The sequence below is a fragment of the Cydia fagiglandana genome, chromosome 14 (assembly GCF_963556715.1).
Source record: "Cydia fagiglandana chromosome 14, ilCydFagi1.1, whole genome shotgun sequence".
Taxonomy (NCBI): Eukaryota; Metazoa; Arthropoda; class Insecta; order Lepidoptera; family Tortricidae; genus Cydia; species Cydia fagiglandana.
Genome location: NC_085945.1, coordinates 1076185 through 1103997, shown reverse-complemented (window position 1 = coordinate 1103997; position 27813 = coordinate 1076185). Strand labels below are relative to the sequence as shown.

Here is a 27813-nt window from a genome sequence, read left to right as displayed (position 1 = left end):
TTGAAACAGTCGCCGTGGTCGAAATCGGGAGGGTATATATATATGAATGAATAATGTTATGTAGTCGGTTAAAAACTGGACTTACGTCGTTGGTGGAGACGAACCAGGCCATCTCGGTGCTTGAGGCGAGCTGCCCGTTGACGAGGCACTTGATCTCGCTCTTGGTCCACCGGTTGTAGATGTACACAACCGCGATCGCGTACCATCTGTGCAGAGACATCATTAAATAGGTTTTGCTATTTCGTCGGGTGACAAGCAAAAGTCACTAGCTAACACCATTGAAATTATTGGACAATGAACTGTGTTACAAGTGTAATAACACTTTATTGTTGTTACTTTAATTTTTTGATAGTACTTAGTGACTTTTGCTTGTCACCCGACGATTTATGCTCACTAGCAAATAAACATATTAGAAAATAAAAATAAACATATTAGAAAATAATTTTCTTCTTTTTTAAAAAGCATGGCTTCATCAAATTTATGCGATTTCGCCAATGTCAAAAGTGTGTTCGTCGAGCATGATGTTGCTTTAAGTGAAGTGATAGCTGGACTTCACAAACATGGCTAACGTTGGATTGCCGGGTGTATACTAAAGAATTATTAAACGCATTTAAGATAAATTCTTCATTAGCTGCACACTTGCATTATAAACTATACCTATCACCCTTAAAACAACATCAATGAGCACAAAACAAAAAAAAAATCTCGAGATGACTTCGCCATTTTGAAGTTCAACCTTGACAGAATTTTCACTGCCTAATAAAACCAATCCCGTGTCATGCTGCCCCTCCCTAATACGTTACTCGTTACTGCCATGAGCCAAGCGTGCCCAAAAATTTTGTAATAAATTACCGGCCCAGCGAGACTCCAACTCGCGCCGATAAACCTTATCGAAGCTGAGATTGGTTTAGCTGTATTTATCATTTACCTATCATTTATTGGGAGGAACGCGCGGAGATGAGACCGGAGTGGCGTCGTAAACTGCGGGAAGGTATGACAAAGCATGACGAGCTCTGGCTGGACCAACTCAGGCAGAAACGAAATCGCAGAGCTGCTGGACCACCCCAGGAGTCACGACACGTCTGTGATCGATGCGGCAAGAAGTGCCGATCGGCCATTGGTCTATACAGTCATCGCAGTCGATGTAGACTGTAGACTACCTCCTCAAAATACTTTCTTTAGTCGCTGCAACTATCATCTGCAAGGATGTTGTGGCCAATGATGATGATGATGATGATGATCATTTATTGATATAAGTCCCAAGTCCCACTACACCTGCTCCGAATTAAAATAACTTCACTCAAAAATATACCACACACTTAAACTTTAAATAAAGGCGCCATTACAAAACCTACTTGCGAAAACTATTCTTTTAATACACTCAACTCTCATTCAGACCACAACGTGGAATACTCAATACAGCACATATAGTATGTCTCACATACTCGAATCACAATGGAAATCTCCCTAACTGCTCAATTTCAGTGAACGTCGTGAGTTTACTCTGCCGAAAGAAAAAGTTTCCCATTGAATGTTGGCTCAAGTCAAACATCCACTACTCGGAACTATGCGATCCAAATCAAACTTGTTCGACGGTCGAGCGAAGAATAAAAGGTACCTAACGTACTCGTAAGCTTGAGTTGAAGAAACCGCAAGTTATTTTTCTTCTTAGGTTAGGGATTGAATATTATGGATATAAAAGAAGAATACAAAATACATAAGTATAAATATATAATAAAAAACCTAACCTAAGCTGCCCGTGTGTGCCGCCAGCAGCGGGGCAGGGCCCAAGCTACTTTTCATTTATCTTCATTTGACGGCTTCCTAGCTTAGTCGGTAGTGACCCTGCCTACGGAGCAGGTGGTCCTGGGATCGAGTCCCGGCAAAGGCATTTACTTGTATGTTTATCATTATAACGAATATTTGCTCCTATTCTATGTATATCGTCGCCTAGTACCCATAGTAAGTTTTGCTCAGTTTGGGGCTAGGTCCATATGTGAGATTGTCCCCAAATATTTATTTATACGTATAATGTAGTGACGGAGCACAAGCATTGGTCACCAATGTCACCATCATGACATTTAATCACCTTAACCACAAGTCTCGAAGAAAAAGCAACCGACCTGTAACTTTCCTCATAATATGTTTGAACTTACACCACTGCGGATTATATGTTATTATACGTAACATATAATTTTCTCTCCCTTGCCAATTTCGTTTCTGTCAAACTTCTTTGATTGATGCAATCGATTTGCTCGTGAGTTACTTAAACCAAGAAAAATTGGAATGGAAACAAAAAGAGACCTTTGGAGGCGCGGGGTATCGATCCCCGTACCTCTCGCATGCTAAGCGAGCGCTCTACCATCTGAGCTACGCCCCCGGTGATATTGTTGACGAAATTATCGATATCCTTGTAGTAAGTCAAGGTGCGTACGCACTGGTCGACTTACTTTCGCCTGGTCTGGTTGGCGTTGTTGACGTATGATCACATAATGCCTTTTAATTTAACTCATTGTTGGTATACTCGTATTGTCTGTGCGCATTTGGCGACAATAAATAATTATTCTTTATTGTAAACCAATTTTAAATAGGTACCTATTATAGACCGATAGATAGTGACACATTTTACTGGATCATTTGTACCAGTATGGCGGTTCGTCAGGGGTCTAAGCACGTAATGAAGGAAAGAAAAATTATGGTCATAGCGCTGGTACCGGCGGCCCAATCGCGTGGGCGTTAGTCGAACGTGTCGGATAAAATACGAGTGTCGAACGATTTGTACCACAAAAATCCTCGTATTTTCCGATAGTCCATAAAAAAGAAGTAGGCGGTAGCGTAATGCCATACTTCTCCGGTGTGACTTACAGCCCGCCATACTGAGGCGAACACATTAATTTAAAAAAAACAATTAAATCATTTGTGCCAAGCTAATTTTTGCACAGGTGATCATCGTCGAGCAGCTATTCTTGGACATCACCATGCCATACTTTTCGGATGGTTCCAAATGGCCGCCATACCGCCGCAAAGGAGTTAATTTTTTTTTTTATTGCTAAACGATTTGTACCATCTTGTAATTTTTTTTCAAGACTTTCTGTGTGATCATAAATGGAAATCTCATAATTGTAATCAAACCTGTAGGCGGTGGCAAATGTGTACAATATTTTTTTTTTATTTCAAGTATGGTGCCCCTTTTTCCCCCTATTAGAAGTATGGCAAATATAATAATGGTCACATTGCATCATATAACTTCCAAAAATCCAAATGCCATACTGGTACAAATCGTCAAAAAATTGTTTTTTGCTTTAAGTCTTGGCTTAAGTCTCACAGTCGTCCGCCCCGTAGTTATAATCTGAAATATATTTTTTTAGGTATAATTGTATCCAAACAAACAGAATATGATGATGCCATGCTGTAAAACAATATTTAACGTATACATAGTCGTATTTTTGAAACGTGTCGATTAAATAAGTTTTTCAAGTATGGCAGCACTTTTTCCCCCTACTATAAGTATGGCAATTATAATAACGGTCACATTTTATCAAATACTTTCCAAAAATTTAAATGCAATACTGGTACAAATCGTTTAGCAAAAAAAAAAAATTAACTCCCTTGCGGCGGTATGGCGGCCATTTGGAACCGTCCGAAGAGTATGGCATGGTGATGTCCATGAATGGCTGCTCAACGATGATCACCTGTGCAAAAATTAGCTTGGTACAAATGGTTGAATTGTTTTTTTTAAATTAATGTGTTCGCCTCAGTATGGCGGGCTGTAAGTCACACCGGAGAAGTATGGCATTACGCTACCGCCTACTTCTTTTTTATGGACTATCGGAAAATACGAGGATTTTTGTGGTACAAATCGTTCGACACTCGTATTTTATCCGACACGTTCGACTAACGCCCACGCGATTGGGCCGCCGGTACCAGCGCTATGACCATAATTTTTCTTTCCTTCATTACGTGCTTAGACCCCTGACGAACCGCCATACTGGTACAAATGATCCAGTAAAATGTGTCACTATCTCCCGGTCTATTAGGTACAAGTATAGTGACAAACAGGCTTAAATACATACAAAAACTACAAGAACTGACCGAACATTGTTCCATCCATAATATCCAGATTGTTATCTAAAAACACTCATATTATATGAAATAATTTGTAATAAGCCGAACAATAACTACAATTGGATTCCGTACAAGAATTGCAATAATGGCTCCAGAACATACATAATATTACCAATATATAATTCATTACAATTGCCTACATACCTACTACTATAATAATAATAAGTCACATCAAAAGGATTCTAATGGGATTGAATTCTAAGCAGATCCCAATTGGAAACGAAGTGAATTTAGGTTACTCTTGGCTAAATAATGTCTATGTTAGTAAACATTTTAGCAAATTTTTCAAAAAGAAACCGTTGGAGGCGCGGGGTATCGATCCCCGTACCTCTCATATGCTAAGCGAGCGCTCTACCATCTGAGCTACGCCCCCGGTATCAGAGTGAACGAATTTCTTGATAACAATAAACTTATTCAAGGTAACTAGGTATTACGCTCACATTGCGCCTTTCACTTCGTATGTCCAATTGAGCTGGTTTTGTTTCCGATATGTCATTATCAGGGTCTGCGTCGTAAAGATAATTGATATAGCTAATGCTTGGATTAACCAAGACGATATTGAGCCGAATAGCACGGGAGCAGTTCTCTAATAAGATAATTGATAATTATATGAACTATTGTCACGCCCCGGTGTACAAAATTTACGAACGAAATTATACAACTATAGTGTCAATAGTTGTATAATTTCGTTAAGTGAAGGTATTAAAATGGTTGAAACTTATTTTCAATAAGTACCTATGAAATATAAAGGTATGACCTACAATGTTTTGGATCAGGAAAATAAGGACTAACCTTATAATACAGTATAATTATACATTTTGCGTTTGCGTCAAATTCGGTAGTTCTGATTTATTGCAGGCTTGTTTATGATGTTGGCCCAATGAATAATCCAAGTTTGTGACCTCGGGCGCCGAACGCAACTTTGTCGAAAATCGAATAAACCGCAATTTATTTTAGATTTGGGGGATTATAACCCTAAAGTACTAGTTTTTGGTAGTAACTTCCTAGGGCGTTTTTAAAGTAGACTAAATTTGCTACAATAAGACACTAGAATTGTCTTTGTACATCTAATATTTTCCGAGATAAAGCCTTTCAAAATTTTATAATCTTACATCAGTTCTTAGCTATAATACACGGGTTGGGTAGATAATAGGGTCAAATTTTTTTAGGACTTGGTTACTTTTTCTTTAGTGTACCTATGATATTGATATCTACTTCATTTTCTAATTTTTAGTATGAGTTATGGTAATGTGTCTTTTCTGCAGATCATAACATAGACCTTTATAGATATGTTCAAAGTAATCTAACCTTTTTCTTAAAAGCTGTACAAATCTTTTAAAGGAAAGACGCCCGTTTTTCGGAACGGTTTTAATCGGAAATGGGACGATTTTTATTTTGTTATCGCATTTTTTCTCGTCAGATAGAGTTCCCTATTATGTACACTATAAGCGCAATTTCACCGTATGTCCTAAAAATCTATATGTTACGACGTATACAATACATTGGCGCACCCAATGGTATTTTCAGAAATTAACGAAATGTTGCATACATTTTTTTGTCTATAATTCGGTTTTTGTATATTTTCTGCCCAAATCGGTCCAAATAGTATTAATATTTAGCTGCCAATGTTGGATTGGCTTCACTGTATTGTCTCGATAATTGGACCCTCCTCGTGTATTCCTGAACGGTAAACCCAGTGCGGTTTCGACGGAATTTCCTACAGTGAGTGCTTCGAATGGAGACTGAGCTTATTGGCTAGGTTTCGAGATCTAGGTATCGGACTAAAACCTATATAAATCGACATTCGACAAAGGATGAAGGTAAATAAGGCTCGTGGCCTTTCGTCGTTTCGCTTTGTTACACAGTGATAATTCTGTATGTAAGGTAGTACTCTTTTTATTCTGTTACTAGAGAATGGTAGATCCTTTTGACGCATAGTCGGATCCCCTACTGTTATCTTTTCTATGGTACGTTCACAATATTTGTTGAACCATTTAGGGTTTACTTTACATTAGAGATGTCATACCATTAGTATTGACAACTAAATTAGGGTGAACCCTAAATGGTTATTCTACATCGACATCTTATCTATCTACCGAGTAGTAGGATTATCTTACCTCCTGGGCTGGAACTCGTACTTGACGCAGTGCTGGAAGCCCTTCCCCCGCACCTTCATAGAGGTCAGCACTAGACAGTTGCCTACGAAGTGCGCCGTGTAACCCACGCCTTTACTCGTCTTGAAGCTGGAACAATCCATCAACGCCACACAAGTTAAACAAAAAGGAAAGTTTTTTAAAGAAAAACATTTTTAAAACAGGAGTTTACAGTCGACTGGAGTTTTTCTTTGCACCGTCAGTGGGCCCGATTCGGATTTTGAAATAGACATCTATTAAATATCTTTTAGACATCACCAAGACCTGTCAAATTTGACAGGTTAGATCATTTGACATTTGCGCGGTTCTGGAGATACTGAACGATTTCCACAGGATATGAATTAGAGATCCAATTAACATCTAATAGATATCTTACTCTATCCAATGTAAAAGTGACATTGGTTGCGCTGCAAAAGAGAGTTGATATCGAAACTATAACGTATCTAGAATGGATCTAGTACGTGTCGCCTCTTGTAAATATCTTGAAGTTCGAATACGACAGAGTGTCGTATCAAGAGAACTTGAAAATCGTAAACTTTCGAGAGTAGGTTTGTTGAAAGAGTTGCATAAGTTATTACGTGTTACATAAGTTACTACTGTCAGAGTATTACTTTTGTTTTAACTTTTTAAGACACTTCTAGAAAACCGCTTAATATCTTGCACAACAAAGCGCGCAAAAAGATGTATGCTCTATGCATTTAAGTTGGATTATGTCACACGTTCTTTTCTAATATATGGTATTGCTGCAAGCATAGTCAAGGAAATTATTTTCCGACCTTTTTGGTACTTTGTCACAGTGACAATAGTATGAGCGACTTTTGTAAAATAAAATAAAAATACAGGGTGCAATCTTTTACGTGATACAAAATTAGTGTTTCATATACTTCTTCCCACAACTAAGAGGTCTTACAAAGGTCTCGATTGCTAACTTGCTTTATTCAGTTTTAATTTCAGTTGCAAGATATCCTCTTTTTTTCCATATGAATGGTCATCCTACTTCTTTACAAATGAACAAAAAGTTTAGTATCAGTTTTACAGTAAATACTCTAGAGTGATAGGTACCATAATAATTTAAAACAAATAATTTCGACAACTGTCGACGTGACATGACTTGTCAAAATAATCATCTAACTCAAAAAATTTACCAAGTTTTAAAAATGCCTCCTCCCTATCCTTTTACGCATATTGAGCGTTCGGATATGGTGTCGTTTTATTTTACGACCCATAGTACGGTGCAAACTCAGATATTGTTCCATGAAAAATATCCGGAACTTCCAATCCCGACACGTCGTCTTATAAACAGTACTGTCCATAATTTAAGGACTTATGGCCAGTTTACGGCCCCAGAACATGCCCGAGGTAGAGGACGACGAGCACGGTACGCGGAACCGTTCCGTACTCGAGTACTGGAGTACTTTCACCGCCACCCACAAGCCAGCACAAGGCAAGCCGCGGCTCGATTTGGAACATCCCATTTTTTTTATGTGGAAACTGTTGAATGCCCGAGGGAAACATCCCTTCCACTTTCAGTGTGTACAGGATATTGTTCTCGCGGATTACGGCAAAAGGACACAGTTTTGCCAATGGCTACTAGGTCACTTACATCTCAACATCTTGTGGTCAGATGAAGCGACCTTTACAAGAATAGGATTGTTCAACGTCCACAATGAACACTGGTGGAGTGATGTAAACCCACATGTCACACGCAGAGATGCATTCCAAACTCGCTTTTCGCTTAATGTGTGGGCAGGCATTCTAAATAACTGCGTCATAGAGCCGCATTTTATTGCAGGTACACTAAATGGGCCTAAATACGAGGATCTGCTAAGAAACGTTTTACCAAGATTATTGATGGGAGTTCCTGATGAAAATCTAGAGAACTTACACTTTCAGCAAGACGGAGCTCCTGCACACTTTTCACTACGGGTTCGAAACTACTTAAATCAGGAGTTCCCCGACCGATGGATTGGACGCAATGGCCCCATCGCTTGGCCACCTCGTAGCCCTGATCTCACCCCACTAGACTTCTTTTTATGGGGTGAGATTAAAAGGCAAGTTTACGAGCGAGAATCGCATACTGTCGCAGAGCTTCGCCAAAAAATTATACAGGCGTTTGATGTTGTGAGAGCCAAGGAGTATGTACTTCGCAAACTTAGAGACAATTTAAGACGGCGTCGGAGTTATGCCAGCAGGAAGGTGGTGGACATTTTGAACAGTTATTAAAATACGTTTGAAGTATACTAGTTTTCATTTTGTAAATAAATTTTGTCTACTTATTTCGTTTATTATTAACAGTCTTTATGTAGAAGTACAATCACCACACGGTAATGTAGAGCCACTCGCAAATGTTGATAACTTGGCCGTGTAATGCAATCAGGCATTATCGGTAACTTTTGTGTGTAATCGAGAACGACCGATGGTCCCATGATGTGAAATTTTGACGCTGAAAAACTGATTTACGTAAAAAAATGTCTTTCTCTACGTGAATCCATTTAGGTGACAGATTTGTTTGTTAAACGCTAGATGTCGCTGTCCCCAGCGGAAACTGGGTAACGCTAGTCCCTCCAAGATTTCTTAAGAGAAAATTATTCAAATTAATGAGGCTTTCTTCGAATCGGTAATTAAGGTACGGAACTTATCAATCATCAATAACAGTGATAAGATAATTGATAAAACTCGTGAAGTGTCATTGTCATAAAATGTAGGGTGTCCATACTTTGAGTTTGTGATTAAATTATTTGTTAGAAAAATATGAAGTTTTAAATAAGACTAATTTAAACAATTGAATAAATGCATTATATTCTCCAGCATGAGCGGAACTAGATACACTATTTTTGTATCACGTAAAAGATTGCACCCTGTATAATTATATTGATTGTTCAGATTGTCACTGTGACAAGGTACGAAATGGGTAGTAAAAAAAATTATTTGATTGTACATAACTGTACATATAGTCATCCTAATCATCGTGTACACATTGATAAGGTAATTCAAAAGGGGTCCGCCTAATTAATCAAATAAAACTTATAAAGTCTTACTAAATTGAATCATAAATATGTATGTAGAATCGCTTTCTTTATTGTGTTGTAAGATGACATACCTATTCAATTTTTTGTAAACCTTATGTAACCTAAAAATTGAAGAAAACCTCAACCAAAAGAGGTAAACCAGTGACCAACTACACCAGGATAACATAAACTACACAGAGGGATCGCTTCGCTCAAATGTAATGAAAAGTTGGCGCGGGCGACTGCACGCCGATTCGAACACAAAACGGCTTTCAACACTAATTGGCTACAAAGCGGATTGTTGGCCTTATATCCTCGGTGTTGTGGAGACAGTTTTATATGTTGTTCTTGTAAGGGAAGGGAAAGGATTCCCTTCCCTAATGATTTTGAATAGAGTCATTAAGTGATCAAAAGCGTTCAATTTGTACAATACTAGAGTAGACTATAGGTACACATAACAATGTGTATACCTACTACAACAATGTGTAACTTATGTGACAATTTACCAACAGATAATAAAGGCAATGTTCTAAACATGTACAGATATATATGTAATTATGTAGTAGTAATCGGTATAAAGTGTTGCTGGTGTTAGAAAAAATCTCGGGCAAGATCTTATGTGGGATCAAAAACTGTTTTCGGTTACGCATTTTTCCCGTGGACTCCATAAAATAGACGGACTAGAAAGCCTAATTTTCGTAAATTATTCCGACCCCACGCATCTTTTGGGCCACCCCCCCCACATTTAGCGTCTTTCGAGCGTTGGCGTCTACAACTCTATGGCCGCTGCTCGACGCAACTGCGCAGCGACGTCATTTTCCATAGCGCTGACCAGACGCCGACGCTCGATAAACGCTAAATGTGGGGTGGCCCTTTGAGCATCTTTTGATGTCTTTTGAGCATCGGTGTCTAGTCAGCGCTATGGAAAATGGCGTCGCTGCGCAGTTGCGCCAAGGTTGCGTCGAGCAGCAGCCATAGAGTTGACGAGACGCCGACGCTCGGGAGACGCTAGTGTGGAGTCATTCTCAGGGTTATATCATAACTTACCAGTAAAGGTAGGGCTTTTCACGCTCGATGTTGACCGAGTTGATGGGGTCCAGCCGAAACCAGGTGGTGAACGTGAAGCCGTTCTCGTGGGGCCACCGCGCCAGCGGAGGGAGCACCACCGCCTGTTGGAAATAAATTTCATCAGTTATAATATCTAATCCATAGGTATGCAAAGTGATGAGCCAAACCGCGAACATTTCAAAAACCTAAGTACTAACCCTAACGAATATGGTACGTAATTCTCCAACTTTACAAATACCCACTTAAACGTCAAACCAAACTGCACCCGTCCCGTAACCCCTCGGTAGGTATGCTATATTTACCGTAAAAGTATAATATTATGATTACCTTCCGTCGTGAGTATAAAAAACCGTGTAAGAAAGGACAAAGGGTGACTGTCTCTATGGTTACAAATTACAAAATAAATTCTTTGTAATTTATTCCAATATACCTACCCGGTGGCTAAAAAATAACTGCATTCCCGTTGCCAGTGAGGTTTTGCACTGAGCAACTTTTACTATGGGACAAACCCCGAAATCGCGAAAAAATGGACCAGCCAAAATGTATGAAACAGCCAAATTCTTTTTTGCGATTTCCCGGTTGGTCCCATAGTACAAGATGCTCAGTATAATCCCAAAACCTGCCTGGCAACGGGAATGCAGTTATTTTTAGCCACCCTGTATAATATATACCTGCCAATAAGTTCTTAGCTTACTTATACAATGAAGGTATATTTATTTAAATTACTTGGTATATAAAGGTCATGTTATCCCTTTAGGGCTCTGCTCCAATTAACTTTAAAGTATCGACTCTCATCTGAGAATAGTAGGCGTAAAATGTTATTACCTACTACTGCGGGCTGAAAATTACTGTTTGATAGTTTAATAACACAATTATCGTACGTGTAATGTACCTAATTAAGATAACGTTACATGTTTTAGGTTAGGCAAACTACAAGAAACTAAATTGATCAAATAAATTATGTAACAGTACCTATACATTATTAACGTTGGCCATTATACGTGACGTATCTAGATAATCGTATGACATAAATCGAATCCGTTTTATAATTTAAAACGAAAGAGAAAGAAAGATAAAAGCGTAATTGTGACATATATAACTTTAACAGGACTTCACATGAGCACATACCAGGATTACATAATCCCATACAATCATTACGTTAACATCAGTATCGCAAAGGAATCTCGCGACGCACGTCTCACTCGATAGATCTCGCCGTACATAAATGTTGGATCCGGCCCAAGACGCGGCAAAGGGGCAATACGACTTATCTAATACCGAGGGGCTCACAGAATCCTCGAGATATCGTATCAATAAAATCTACATACGAACCGTTTTTACGGACTTTTCCAATCTTTTACATTTTCGAGAGTAGGGATAAGTTGAAGGGCCCATTCGGGACCTAATCTTGGTGTAATACGGTCGAGAATAGTCAGTTAATCGTGTATTAGATGTAACGAATGTGTAAGTATGTGTTCTTGGTGCGAAAGTCATGATAGTATTGACAATTCAGTCAAAATTACCTTCCTTAAGAGAGCGGAGTTTAAAAAAAATCGTATTGCTTTTTTAGATCACAATACGGTTGGCAAAAATGTAATTAGCAATTTAGAGGATTTTTTCTAGTGACTTCATCGATTCGAATGCTGATTTTTTTACTATCGCTCGATAATAAATAAATCACGTAGGTTCAAACACACTTTAAAAAGTAATGGTTTTCCGTACTAAGATTATTCACCAGTGAAAAATCACTTAATCTGCATCACGGAGCAACTTTTTGAATTACAATAGTTCGTCGAGCAACTAATCGGCCCGGTTGGCACGCTATATTTCACTCGGCCAGCAATCTTAGTTTCCCGGCCTTAACTATAATGTTGCTATTATATTTCGTTGTTCGTGGCCAACGCCCAAACGTGAGGCAAGTTTCGACTTTCAAGATTCGCAATATAAATCACTAGCTGTAAGGATGAGGAAAATAAGAGAAATCCCGCAAAACTAAAATGCCTCAAATCCAGGTTGGAGTGGCGAGTAACTACGGGCAGGTGATTTATATGAATTTATGTTTCAAATAACTCATCATTTTCAGGGTTCCGTACCTCAAAAGGAAAAAATGGAACCCTTATATACCCTTATATGGATCACTCGTGCTCTGTCTGTCTGTCTGACAATCCCCCCTCCCTCCTATTTTATCTGCGAAACTAAAGGGTGTAAAATTGAAAAAAAAAACAGAAAATAGTTTTTTACCTATAGATGACAAAAAAACTCATTAGAAATGTGCAGTCAAGCGTGCGTCGGACTTAATTACTTAGTTTTTGATCCGACTCCTACGGGTGTTTAAAGACATTTTATTCACGTTCCGTATAAAAAAATACATTGTTAAAAATTGGGCCATGTACGGAGGAACCCTTAGAACGCGAGTCCGACACGCATTTGACCGGTTTTTACATCATTTTACTCGTACTTTGTTATAACAGAAATAAAGTTACGTACATATTACTCGTAGGTTCTACAGAGATATATGTATCATAATAAAGCTCGCAACGCTGAATCTCACAATAGATTTATTTAGTCAAGTACTACGTACAGGAATATCTCTCGTTTATTCATTTTGAATAAACCATCCAATTACTCATATCCATTCAACATGCGTAAGTATAGAGAGCATCGTTAGTTCCCTCGAGCGAGTCCCATAAACGACCTCAAACAGATCGATATAGCAGGACATTGAGATTAGTGATGTACGTTATACGTACGTACGTTCTAGGAAATATTCCCGGAATGTTCCCGGGACGTTCCTGATTTAAGGGAGCCTTAAATGTCCTAAAGGGGACGTTTGTATGAAAAGGCGTTCCTCTCGCGTAGTCGTCCATTTTTGTCTTAAATTTCCATCATTCCTAAAGTTATCAAAAAAATTGGTTCCAATTTTCAGGTCATTGCACCACCTTTCAGGAGATGAACCCTGATATAAAAAACCGGCCAAGTGCGAGCTGGACTCGCGCACGAAGGTACGTAATGGTACGGACCATTACGCAAAAAAACATCAAATAATCACGTTGGTTATATGAGAGCCCCACTTTAACATTTATTATAATATTATGTTTTTAGTATTTGTTGTTATAGTGGCAACAGAAATACATCATCTGTGAAAATTTCAAATACCTAGCTATCACAAGTTTAGTCCAAGGCCTCTGAAAAATGTAACTGTTTCGATAAAAATCCCGGGAATAATTACATCACTATTCCAGTTCCTCATCCTGAAAGCGTTCGCCCCTTATTACCAATTCCTATTCAAATACGGGCGTAATCCGAGTGACATACTGCCCTAGCTGGGTGTCCGTTTTTTCCCCTTCGCCTTGGGCGGACATGGATTACTTCTCGTAGACACCTCCGTATAAGGCAGGAGCTTCTGTCTGCGACTTCGTCTGCGTGGGATGATGATGATGATTGATAAAACTACCATATCCATACTACTATGTCCATCCCCTAGCCTCTAATTATTTCCATACACAACTTTATTAAATCGATTCAGCGGTTTAAACTTGAAGAGGTAAATAACAGACATACTTTCGCATTTATAATATTAGTAGAGATATATAAGAGTACAGGTTGTAAATTATGTGGCTACACCTGAGCTGAACATGCTATACTAATATATTATATACATATAGTACTGAACTTAGTATGAATACGCTCAGAGCAATAAAAATATACAGAATTTAAGCACAAACTGACTTGTATGTAGAACTTCTAACCTTTAATAATACTTAGAGCGTACTCCCATCTTGAATGCCGGTGACGAACTTTTAAACCAACCGTGTGGTGTCAATGGGCGGTGGCAATTGTTTACCAACAGGCAATTCTGCTACTTTGCCTCCTATTAAAAAAAGTTGACTGCGTCTTAATATGCTCCATCTCATCATTCATCATCATTTCAGCCTTTATACGTCCCACTGCTGAGCACAGGCCTCCTCTCATGCGCGAGAGGGCGTGGGCTATAGTCCCCACGCTAGCCCAATGCGGATTGGGATGCGGATTGCTCCATCTAATTCGCAAGTAATCTCGCAACCGTCCCATTTCTCTCTGTCGCGCTTATCCACCGATCTGACGGGCAACTGACACCTCCTAGCGTCCTCTGCTCGCCTGGTGCGTTACCAGGCGAGCGGAAAAGCAACTAACAGGGCGATGTGATAAATTAGAATCCTTGAGGAAAGCAGCTGAGAAAAAATGTTTATTAAATTGAGTTAGAACGAGAATAGAACAAGGATTAACCTTTCATTTAAGGATCAAGTATGCCTATAAAAAAACAAATCATAACCAATACCTACCTACCTCTATGCAATTTTTAACAAACGAAAAGTTACACTATGACATGTTTTAAGGAGCCCACTGATTACCAGTTCGCCGGACGATATCAGCCTGTCAGTTAAACCCAAAATTTGACAGTTCCGAACAACTGACAGGCTGATATCGTCCGGCAAACTGGTAATCTGTGAGCCCATTTAGGCCCCCCCCACATCTGGCGTCTTTCGAGCGTCGGCGTCTGTCGGCGTCGGTCCAGCGCTATGGAAAATGACGTCGCTGCGCAGTTGCGTCGACGCTGCGTCGACGTTGCGTCGACGTCGGCCATAGAATTGTAGACGCCGACGCTCGAAAGACGCCAGATGTGGGGGGGCCCTTAGTGTATAATTAACCGAAAAACAAGTAGGTAACAGTCGCTGTTGATTGCCCACCGAGAAAAACTCGCTCGCTTCGCTGGTCGAACAGCCTCAAGTCGTAGTATGTAGATAGGTACCCTCATAATTTAATACAGCCCCAAAGGCAAAGGACGTGATTTAATTACTGCCATCCAGAATTTTTCCTCTGTTGTTAATAATTACTCGCGAGGGGTCGCGTATTTAACATCCGTTAAAAAACTCAAGGCCAGCGAGCGCGGGACGGGATTCGAAATAAAAATGTAATCTTGATTAGATTAAATAAAGGATCTCACTCGCGTTTATGTGTTTGCGCAAGACACAGAACAGAATTGAATAAAATATTTTTTATTCGTAAACACACACAAGAAAATTTACACATAGCAAAACGTAGAGAGAGAGAGAGAGAGAGAGAGAGAAAATGAGGAGTACTAGGTTAGCGTGGTATGGGCATGTAATGAGGAGGGATGAATGCCATATAGGCAAAAGAATGTTAGGGATGAATGTTGATGGACGGAGAGGGTATGGTAGACGACGACCAAAAAACGAAGGATGGATTGTGTGAAAGAGGATATGAGAAAGAAAGGAGTGAGTGCTGAGGACACGAAAGACAGAGGAGAATGGAAGAGAAAAACATGTTGTGCCGACCCCACATAACGTGGGATAAGGGCAGGGGAAAGAAGAGGAGGAGAGAGAGAGAGAGAATAAAGTGCCACGAAATGGGCTCATGTCAGCATATTGCCGGCGACTTCAAGCGCTGATCTTCCGATTAAGTCAGTTTCTTAAATGATACACGAGGGAAACGAGCAGACGAATCGCCTGATAGTAAGCAATTTCCGTCACCTATGGACACCTGCAGAGGGTTTGTCAAGTGCTTTAGCGGCCTTTAACATAATGATTAGGTAGGTATCTAAGCTTTTTTATTGAAGGTTTGAGGTCGTTTATATAATCTCATCTTAATATATTCATACATTCTAAAAATATAAAAGTTCTGGATAAAAAATTAAATGACAACACTGAATGAATCAGCCTAATTAAGATTCTGAAGACGCCATGCCGTTAAAATTCCTCGCTGTATTTGACAGACTGTCACAATTAACTTCTTAAGTTCATTATAATTTTAAATTAGCGGTAATCGTCCGTTAATTTCGCTCTAGTTGCGTATGCAGATCTGGTTTGAATAAAAGACAAGTAAATATTAATGACTGTCAATCTGAATTCACAGTGAAAGCTCTAGCAACTGAGCCTACGACCTTATTCAGTTCAAACCAAACTCCGATGATAGATTTTTTATTTATTTTTACCGGTTACTTTTTGTTCAAGGAAAAATTTTGTGAAGACACTCACACATAATGCATAGTTCCAAACGACTAAAGGACTTTTACACATTGAGGCAGATTGATCTATAAAATCGAGACAAGAATACTTTAAAATTGAAATAGCTCTATTTAAACGGATTAGCTAGAGGATTATTTTTAATCAGACGATGCCAATGTTGGGTTGGGTAAGACTTAGGCCTCTTTCCCACTGAAGTCCAGTTTTTTGGTTACGCGCGGTTTTTTACAGGATCCCGTTTTAGTAGTATAGTAACATTCACACGAGGATTCTGTTTGCGAGATCCTGCATGCATACTACAGAAAACGGGATCCTGCAAAAAACCGTACCCGCAAAAACTGGACGTCAGTGGGAAACAGCTCTTAGTGGATTGACTCCTTAACTGGCCTCAAATACAGAAAGGGTATTTGGTGTTATCCATAGGCTAGGAATCCTCTAGACCGAGTTTAGAGCAATTATTTCATGCAACCGATGATGCCAAAAATGCGGGGGTGCGCGGGACGAGGTGAGCGAAATCCCGTGCCGTGATTGGTCCGTTCAAAGACACGGACGTCACACAAAGACACTTTCGACTCGAACATGGAGTAAAATTACCGTATGCGTGGCTATGCTAAGTCTGGAGGATATTTTGTCTGTGGTGTTATCCTAGGTATGTCACTCGATCTTTGAAACGAGACTTACCAGTCGTAAAAATTTGCATGTCTCTTGTTTCGATTAATTGCGTATGCAAGTGAAAGGCGCACGTGACACGCAACATACAATGCTTTGGGTTCGACCTTACGTGTTCACCGTAAGGTCTATAATGGGTCAGTCAACAGTCTTTTCTATTTTGGCAACTCTATGCAGGATCTGATAAACGAGGCACAGGCTGATTTGAATTTACTAAATAGCTGGTTCCGAAGAAACCTACTAACTATCAACGTTAACAAAACAAATTATATAATATTTGCTCCTAAAAACAAGAAACTTCAATTTAGCGAAACCTTAAAAATAAATAACCAAAGTATAAATAGAGTCGACCATGAAAAATACCTGGGCCTTATACTTGATAAACAACTTACTTGGAAAACCCACATAGGAAAAATTCGAGCTAAAATAACTTCACTCACTGGAGCTTTACGTGGTATAGCCCGATGTCTTCCAAAACAAATTTGCTATACAATCTACAACTCATTGGTAAAACCGCATTTAGACTATCTTATTGAAATATGGGGTTCAGCTGCCGCTACCCATATGAACAGCTTACAGAGGTCACAAAATAAGTTAATAAAGGTTCTATTCAAATACAACCATTTAACACCTACATCGAAATTGTGTCAACAGTATCTCATCATGCCTACTGTCTGTCCTCACGGAAGGCCAACTGGTACAATTGTAACAATAGTGTATGTTAATTTTGCCAACAGATACAACGGGGGCGTAGCTCAGATGGTAGAGCGCTCGCTTAGCATGCGAGAGGTACGGGGATCGATACCCCGCGCCTCCAAATTATTACTTTTTTGTTTCTTATTTGAATGTGATAATGATAAGACTGATAAGATAAATAGGTAAACTAAAAACATGTAGGAATCTAATTTGTAATTCCGGAAACAGAACCAAGATGCTTATATTTTTCTTTAAGAATAACGGTTTATCCCTTTTGTGTAGAGTTTGAATAATCGCCCCTTTTGACGTGATAACGTCTTATAAAAAATCGATGAACACCGGTAGCATGCACGAAAAAGTGTCACGTTGTGGACCTCCATGGTAACATTGTGGAGGAATTTCCATGCTAATGTTACGTAAGGTAATGGTAATGTTTTCTTATGACGTTATCACGCTAAATTATCATCCGTAAACCGACTTTACAGACAACCAATTTTTTTTCTTTTTGGTTGTTCAATATTCCATTCGAATATTTTATATGCCGTCGGTCGTGTTTTAAATTATCGCTACTCGTTGCGATTTCCTACTTGTACCGTAATGTACTATTTCTATCCTCCGGCCGGAAAGCGCCAACTTTCGACCCGCTGCGTTTTCCCGCGGCCGACAACATGTGATTGGAGACATTTCTTACTTTACTGCCCTAGGGTAGTAATATACCTAATGGCATGTTTAAATCGACTGTGGCTGAGCGCTGCACGCCTCAACGGAGATATCCATTACCAGGACAACACAACGCCTGAGCAGGTACGAGTATAATACAGGATTTACACGAAACCAATAACCGAGAATCCATTAAAGCTGATCCAACATTGACATCGCCTATAGGAAATCCTATTTACCTACATGCCTAAATGTAGGATGTTATTACAACCTCAACCATTCTGATTAGTACTTACATATTAGATATCTGAGAGATATTAATGTAAGGGTCACTTTTACTACAACTGAGTATAGCTTGTGCACTGCCCCACTCTACCACAGAATAAATAATAGTACTAGGTACAGAAAACTCACTCTCTAACAAAACGCGTTTGTCACGATCAGCACAGATATGGCCGCTAGGTGGCGACAGCGCCACGCGCGGCTTGTGGCAAACCCCAAAATTGGGGTCGAACGGATGTACATTTAGCTACCTGTAGCAAAGCGACGAAATCGCGGAGTGAGCCACGCCTGACTCTACTTCCTAGTCCCTAACCCTATTAGTATAAGTGTAGTGCTTCTGTGTGCTAATTAATGTGTGTAGACAGAACTAGGGCTATAGGCACTCTCCAGCTATTTTTTCATAAGCGCCTTCAGACATCCATTATCGAAAAGGCGCTTCCGATAATTTCAGCCATGTCAGCCGTGCGTCAGAGTCGGACCGATAATACTTGTTTGTGTGCGTATGTGTAGGCATAATGAGAAAACGCTCTAAAGTCAACAGTGCACGAGGGTACGATTTACTCACCGAGCCTTTCCGTCCGGGAAAACTGAAGAACACGTCCGGGCCGTTCCGGTGCGGCATCTGCCGGAGCACGTTTAGCAGCTTCGCCGAGTGCCGCGGCTGAAAAATAACGTTCACGTTAGTTTTAACGGCTAATTTGTCATTCTTGCCGACGCTTGGACAGGGAACCAGGCGTCCAGCAGGCGTATGATCGACGACGTTATATGTACGTGATAAAATAACATGCTTGCACTGCTAACAGACTGGGCTATTACCGAGAAAATCGAAGTTCGCAAATTGCGGGCATCTTTCTCTGTCACTCTAATTACGCCTTCATTGGAGTAAAAGAGAAAGATCCCCGCAATTTGCGAATTTCGGTTCTCGCGGTAGACCCCGGATACTGTCATTCAGACAAAAGTGCGTGGTAACTGGGGGCTAGGCCCCGATGTAGGCCAAGATGACAATCGATGACAGAAAACGCCAATCGGAACTTAAATATTTTATGGAAATGTCACGCGACTCTTCGCGGCATCTGTCATCCCTATACATTCTTTCTTTTTGTTTAGCGTTTGTCCATGTACGATATTCATTTTGGCTAGGCCCCTTGGTAATTGTGATAAAATAAGTTTTAAACATTAATCAAAGCAACATGTGAAACATTTTCATAGTGTAGTAGTAGTAGTTATCTTCTGACAGAGTAGATAGTGATGTATTACCTATTTTCTTTTCAAACTATAGAATATTGTGACTAAAACTCGAAGCGCGTTTCGTAGCTCCCTTAACGGTCTAATTTTACCACTAACGTAGGAAAAGCGGTGAAAACCGCGAGTTAACCAGTTAAACGTTCAATTACTGACGTGTTCTCAGTCTCCAGTTTACAAACCAAACTGACATGATCTCTAGACCTTTACCAAGTATTCGTAATCACAGCTAGCACATAAAATGGTCTTTCAGAGCCTTGGAAAGGGACGCTCCTTTCAAATTTGCATCCTTACCGTGGAGTTAATTAGAAGGTAGCTACTTTGTGTTTATGCGCGCCTGGTACTTCGGTGCGTTCACTTCGCTTTTAACGACAGGCGAACGGGCAAATTGACAGCCAAACACGGGCGAATTAACTGTGTTATCTGTGTGGGACTAGTTACTTTACTATTTTCAGTGAATAATTGATATCCATGATGAAGATTGAAGACGTTATATTAGGTTTGTCACTACAGCTATATGCTCAAAGTTCAAAATCAAAATCTCTCGCTTCGAAAGGTCCTTTCATTCCTATGAAAAGTTCTGGTTCAGATGACACTGCTGACAGATCAAATCCAATTATCCACAGTTCTAATCTCCCTCCGTGACTCAAATTTAACACTCGAGATATCGAACTTTGCTCTCTTGTCGCTTAAATTAGTCGCTAAACTCTGGCACACCCTCTGTCAGTAAGAAATGGCGCCAAAATTTAAAAATCTAGGCGCGAAAAGTTGATTCCCCATAGAAAATTTGAAGGAAATTGCGGCAAAATTAAAAAATGTAGGCGTAAAGTTGATTTTTCAGAGAAAATTTAAATTACGGGCTTTTTCTACTGACAAAGTGGTTATTTTTGAGTGTAATACCTACATATCTATGTAGTTAGAATTGGTATGTGAAAGTGGGAGACTCACCCATTTCCCATTGACTGCCTTCATGGCGCTGAACAGCTGCTTCAGTTCTTTGACAGTCACGCTGTAGCTCGCCAGCACACCCAGCATCTCGATGAGGAGATCTGGAACAAACATACATTTGACTTTAAAATAAGAAATCCGCAACGCAGGCTTCGTTCGGTGGCCACAAATGCAAAGAGAGAGAGAGTTGTGTGATGCAAGGATGCCGTTACAATTTACACTTCATTTTGCACATTCCAAAGATGTGCAAAGCATGGTGCACTACTTTTATGATGAACTCAAATGCAACAAAAGAATTAATCGAAAGAAAAATTAAATATAGGTATATAAAATTCTATTTTAAAGTACGTAAATGTACGATTAAAACACACATATGATGTGGTATATATGTATATGTTAGTTAAGTAAACTTTTAACAACCGCCAACTTTGCACAGTCAGTCATTTAAGTTTCATCATATTTAACTAAAAAATACGAGTAACTAATGTAACACAATGACAATGATACACCTAGAACCAACTCCAGTACAAGCAGCAACGTCCAACTGTACAACAGTGGACCTTATTACACAAGGCATAAGGTCCACCGATGTACAGTTAACAGTATGGGCGATGGTAGAGAGAATCAAGATTCGCCATAGAGATAACTAAGTCCTTGTACGTACTATAAAAGGCTTGCTACACGGTCGCCGACAAGCCTTCTAACCGTCTGACCTTGGTCTGTCCTTGGTCAGTTTTGGTCAAATTTTGTTGGTAACAACTGTCTACACGGTCCGGGACCGGTCAAGGCCACGCGGTCTGGGGGCTTGTCGGCGACCGTGTAGCAAGCCTTTATCAAGGTAAGGACGATGTAACACACCGAGCATATCCTATGAGACCACATAATAGCCAAGCTCTGAATAGCCACACGGAAATTAATGCCCTCTCCGACAGCCACATAAACTATTTGTAGCTCGATACGAAACGGGATATATCCCAACCACTTTAGTATTTATTAATGAGGGTGAAAATGGACAGGGCTTGTTTAACCCTTGAATAGACCAGATTTAAAAAACTACAATTCAAACGAACGCCAATGGCCGATCCTAAATAATTGCAAAAAAAGGGTAACTTTGGTCAGTCAACCGTCATTTTTTCATACACTATAGCGTCTATAGCCCAGAAGACGTTTAAACGTAGACACTGGACAAAAAGTCCAATAACGTAAAATATTGGTAAAAAATATTGAACGTAATGTATTGAAATAATTTACAAGCTAGGTAGTACAGTCACCTGCAATAATATATTACTCTTCGAAGGCCGCAAAAATATATGACACGCTCTTATGGCTCTACAAATACGATCGTGTCAGATATTTCTGCGGCCTTCGTTGTGTAACATATTATTGCAGGTGACTGTACAGTAGTAATTTTCTTAAACATGTTTATTTTATTGAAATCGCAATGTATTAGGTAATAATCAACCATGGAGAATAGAAAATATAAGCAATTTATTGAATAGTACTTACCCGTACATTTCTTAATCTCACTCAGAATAAGACTAATATTCAATCTGCTAAGATTAATTATATAAATCTGAAATGCTGCCATCGACACAGTCGTTAATAAATAAGGTCTATCAATCAATAATATTAACTAATTCTATTTAATAACTTAGGATAACATATTATTTATCAATAGGTAGTCCTTCATGTAGTCACAAAGCGTAAACATAAAAAAACAGCAAAAACAAGTAGAGACACAAAAAGCTTGCATAGGTTTTTGCGTTACTAAATAAACTGTAAAAGGAAAACCCAGAATTTCGCAAACTAAAAATAGCTTTGAACAAGATTGATCGTAGTCTCGGCAAAAGCCGACAAACTGGGTGTGAGGCGAGATGTATTGATGCAATATATCCGCAATGCAATCACTCGCGCTCGGCGATATGTTTTACTAAGTGTTAAATATCAAAAAGTATCGCTATCTAAGTACTCGAGAGTAGGCCAAATGTATAGCGCCATTGGCATACCCTCGAGTAGATGGCGATTTTTTTTGACATTTAACAAATTTAACACACGTCAGTGAAAAAATAAGTACCAACGTCAAATGGCGTTCTAAAAGTTATAATCATACGTGTCGAAAGATGGCAGTAAATGTATTGGCTAAATATAATATTCCTCTTTTTCAAAATTCTCTTTGCTTTTATACATACATTGCAAGTCTGGAACAGCAAAATGCAATACGCACCTTCGCCGCGCATTCCACTATGTATTTTGTTGTTTTTTTTAGACAAATAATATAATTAATTGATTGCCGTAACTGCCTTACTAAACGACCTCGCATATGCTCGCTACGCATCAAACTCTTTTTCGTCCGGCTTTCCCTTAGCCCCCCCCCCCCCCCACATCTAGCGTCTTTCGAGCGTCGGCGTCTGTCGGCGTCTGGTCAGCGCTATGGAAAATGACGTCGCTGCGCAGTTGCGTCGACGCTGCGTCGACGTTGCGTCAAGCAGCGGCCATAGAGTTGTAGATGCCGACGCTGGAAAAACGCTAGATGTGGGGGGGGGGGGGGCTTATTTTGCCAGTTTTCCCTTTTCATATTATTTTTGCAAAAACCCTTTTAACAAGATTCTCTGTCGTGTCGGTGCAGGTGGTAAATTAGGTGTGAAGCGAGATGCATCGATGCAACGGGGCCGCAATGCAATTATGTGCACGACGATACTGCCGCGGGCTAGAGACTATCGGGTTAGCGAATTTTATGTGCTGCAAGATATTCTTTATCATTGGTTAATTTTCTCAGGGAATTTGCGCTGTGAAATACATTATAGTTCGTTTTTTTAGCATCAGAAAAAGACTACGCGATCTTGATGAGTCTTTTAATTGAAAAACGCTTTTTAAACATCAGTAACTATTACTTAAAAAGCAAGAGAATGTAAATAATCGTATATATATATATATATGATTCATAATTGTTACATATTTGCCGTGACTTATTTTTCAAAGGTGTTTTTCAATAACAAGATACGTCAAGATTGTTTACATCTAATGCTAAACATACGAACTATAGTTATCATCAAATTGATATCTCGTTATAAAGATGACTTATCTTATTGGTTATTTACATTTTGTTATCTTACTCGTAACGAATGGCCAAATATAGTATAGTTTATAAAGTTTAACGTCTCCGCGACAGGAAATAATGGAGAAAAAAAAAACCGGGCAAGTGCGAGTCGGACTCGCGCACGAAGGGTTACGTACCATAAAGCAAAAAAAAATGGAAAAAAATGCAAAAAGAAAACGGTCACCCATCCAAGTACTGACCAAGCCCGACGTTGCTTAACTTTATGGTCAGAAATCATGTTTGCTATATGGGAGCCCCACTTAAATCTTTATTTTATTCTGTTTTTAGTATTTGTTGTTATAGCGGCAACAGAAATACATCATCTGTGAAAATTTCAACTGTCTAGCTATCACGGTTCGTGAGATACAGCCTGGTGACAGACAGACGGACAGACGGACGGACGGACGGACGGACGGACAGCGAAGTCTTAGTAATAGGGTCCCGTTTTACCCTTTGGGTACGGAACCCTAAAAAAGGTCTAGTTTTGCCCACAAGTGGGAAACAAAAATAAGCCGAAAACTCTCTGCGAGGAGGATTTACAAGTCCCATGAATCACTTTTACCATAGGACCAACCTAGACGATTTACTGATGTTTCCTTTCTTTCTGAAGCAAACAGAACAAAGTCCTCTAAAGGTAGGACTTCCATAAAGTAGGCTTAGTAGTAAGCTACAAAATGCATCTGAAAGGAAAAGCAATACTAGACATACCGCAACAACTCTCAAATAAAACTATCTTCAAAAACCTATTACCGCTTTTCTATCCGTACTCGCATACCAGGGGATTGTCTTTGTTGCAGAGATTCCGACAATAGCTTTGCGGGCCTAGGCGTCTAAGAGAGCATTACGTACATACATATATGTATACCTACTTACCTACCCCTTCGGGTGGCAGCACCTCCGGTTGAACGGCAGGAGAAATGGCGCGGCCATTTTTTTAAATATGCCTTTGCGTGGCAGAGGCCGCGAGAAGGTTCGGTCATAACAAGCCCGTAATTGGCAGAGACCGTCTCGCGGCATCTGTGCGACGCTGCATTTCGCGCCTAAAATAAAACCGTTAAAACTATGCCTTGCTTGCTCACTCTTGCAAGATGCATTCGTCAATAAACAAGGATAGTATTCCCTAACGGTCGAATTCCCGCGTAAAACAAAGTCACGCGCCAAATTCGCGATAATCACCCGTTGAGGCCTCGCCACTTGACGTATATTTTTCCAAAATGGCTGCGCCACTCAACCGGCTTATTATATCTGTCCGTCTCGCGGCCACTGCCACTTACCGTAGAGACCTCGAGGAGGACAATGCCACTCGAAGGGCTACCTAAGGCAGATTTAGTATTAGGAAAAAGTTTTTTGCAGAAAGTATCATTTTCTTTTCAAGGGCATCTTTTAGTGATATATTGAAAGTCAAGCTTCTGCCAGCGAATTTGTCTGGGTTAGGTTAGGTTTATAGGTTATAACTTGTCACAAGTTCACTAAACGACCGGAGATATATTACTGTTAATTTCCCTGCACTGTATGTATGAAAATACTTACCATATACACAAAACACAAACAAACTTTTAGCAATTCCATCCGCGGTCGGGTCGGAGCTTCCAGGGACAAAATTTACCGCGTCAAATATTTTAAAAAGGCCATTTAGAGGCCGCGGCTCAAAAGCCCGTGACGGCAGTCATGTAAATTATATGCCGCTATCCTGAAAACACCACGACTAGGGAGACAAGGCTAAAATACGGAAATTCAGGACATTGCAAAAAATATGCACCGTCGTCATAATTGTTATACCTTATTGCAAAGTCCTTTGTCATAGTGATAATTACAGAGTCACAATCACAAGAATGTAAAATACAGTAAGTAACCCAATAATCAAATTGGTTGATTGTACCTGTACCTATTTATCCTTGCGTCGCATAAATCTCGCAGAACTTTACTGCGAAATGTATGAACTTGAGTAAAATACTAATAACTGTGTAAACAGGCCCCAATGTGAAGGCCGACCACACATATCCCGCGGTCACACTTATCCGTATTGACCTTATTAGATTTTTTGGCAACACGTGGTTACCCTAACCATGAATAAATTTAAGCCATCCTCATTTCGCAGTGCATTTGCCGACCGAACGTGGCTCGGCCCCGCTTGAGATATATAGCGATGGTCAAAGCGTGCCTGGTTCACATATTAGCTAAGGGTTATGCTTTCAAAGAATTCAAAGTGATTAAAACGTTAAGGACTTTATAAGACTCTCGTCCCTTGTTAATATTTATGTCAGGTAGAACTCAAAGGTACGACTAGATTACTACTACCACTGATTATATCTTGTATTACTAAATTATTAATAAATTTGAGGCGATCTCATTTCGTAGTGCATTTGTCCGAGCATGTCCCGCGTTAGGGCATGAGATATATAGCCATGTTCCACCACAAAGCCTGTCTAGTTTGGTATTTGGAAAAAAGCGGCCAAGTGCGAGTCGGACTCGCCCATGAAGGGTTCCGTAACAGCAAGTAACATAATAAAATTGCGGTTTACGGTTTATGACGTATTAAAAAAACTACTTACCAAATTTTCGGTGGAAGTTTGCATGGTAATGTACATCATATATTTTTTTTTAGTTTTATTATTCTCTTATTTTAGAAGTTACAGGGGGGGGGACACACATTTTACCACTTTGGAAGTGTCTCTCGCGCAAACTATTCAGTTTAGAAGAAAATGATAGTAGAAACCTCAATATCATTTTTGAAGACCTATCCATAGATACCCCACACGTATGGGTTTGAAGAAAAAAAATTTTTGAGTTTCAGTTCTTTGTATGGGGAACCCTAAAAATGTATTGTTTTTTTCTGTTTTTGTATGAAAATCTTAATGCAGTTCACAGAATACATCTACTTACCAAGTTTCAACAGTATAGTGCTTATAGTTTCGGAAAAAAGTGGCTGTGACATACGGACGGACAGACAGACATGACAATTCTATAAGGGTTCCGTTTTTTGCCATTTGGCTACGGAACCCTAAAAACAGTATATTACTAGTCTAATGTATCTAATGATAACGTAATACTCGCGCCGCATATGATGCATCAAAACCTTTTATAAGAACCAGGAGATTAACTATTTAGTAAGACGTGGTCACCCTAACCACGAATTTTGGGCCCTCATTCCGTAGTGCATTAGCGAACGTGCCTCGCCTTCGGGCGTGAGATAAAGCGGCCATCTCATAGTACTGCGTGCCTGGTCGATGCGTTGGCTAATGGGCCCGTATTGTTCTAATAAGGCTGCCTTACCACCAGAGATGTGTGCGGACAGAATCATTTCATTTACGTTTCCTTGCTCTACGACGCTCTAGTCGGCTATTTTCTATTGGTTCTTAACAAACACATCCCTCATAATGCATCCTTGCACATTTCTGGTGGAAATCGAAACCGTCTGTCTGCCCGTCTGTGTGTCTGTCTGTCTGTCGTCTGTCTGTCTGTCTGTCTGTCACCACCACCGTGATAGGTAGGCAGTTGAAATTTTCATAGATGATGTATTTCTGTTGCCGATGCCGCTATAACAACAAATACTAAAAACAGAATAAAATAAATATTTAAGTGGGGCTCCCATACAATAAACGTGATTTTTCTGCCGTAATGGTACAAAACCCCTTCGTGCGCGAGTCTGACTCGCACTTGGCTGGTTTTTAATGAAATCACGGAGTCCTTTATTATGAGTTATCAGAAACAGGTTTTTTTTAAAGTCTTGAATTACAAGTTAACGTATAAAAAGTCCTATGCATATTATCTTTTCATCCTCAGGTCAATATATCATGTTGGTATCATTGTATTTTTTGCGAATGTGCGAGCTCGGGAAGTTG

At 39.7% G+C, this 27813-nt stretch overlaps 1 protein-coding gene and 2 non-coding genes across 3 annotated transcripts in view; 1 reads left to right on the top strand and 2 right to left on the bottom strand.

The window, feature by feature from the left end:
* Positions 1-27813, bottom strand: part of LOC134670633 (neurobeachin) — a 604515-nt gene that overhangs the window by 311333 nt on the left and 265369 nt on the right. Inside the window, exons 4-8 of the mRNA XM_063528438.1 lie at positions 20875-20975; positions 19250-19345; positions 10334-10455; positions 6243-6368; positions 86-206 (exon numbers count right to left, since the gene is read on the bottom strand). Coding sequence (XP_063384508.1) covers positions 86-206; positions 6243-6368; positions 10334-10455; positions 19250-19345; positions 20875-20975 — 566 coding nt within the window. The remainder of the gene's footprint in view (positions 1-85; positions 207-6242; positions 6369-10333; positions 10456-19249; positions 19346-20874; positions 20976-27813) is intronic.
* Positions 2308-2380, bottom strand: Trnaa-agc (transfer RNA alanine (anticodon AGC)). Its single transcript has one exon. It is a non-coding gene; the product is annotated as a tRNA-Ala (tRNA).
* On the top strand, positions 17791-17863 carry Trnaa-agc (transfer RNA alanine (anticodon AGC)). Its single transcript has one exon. It is a non-coding gene; the product is annotated as a tRNA-Ala (tRNA).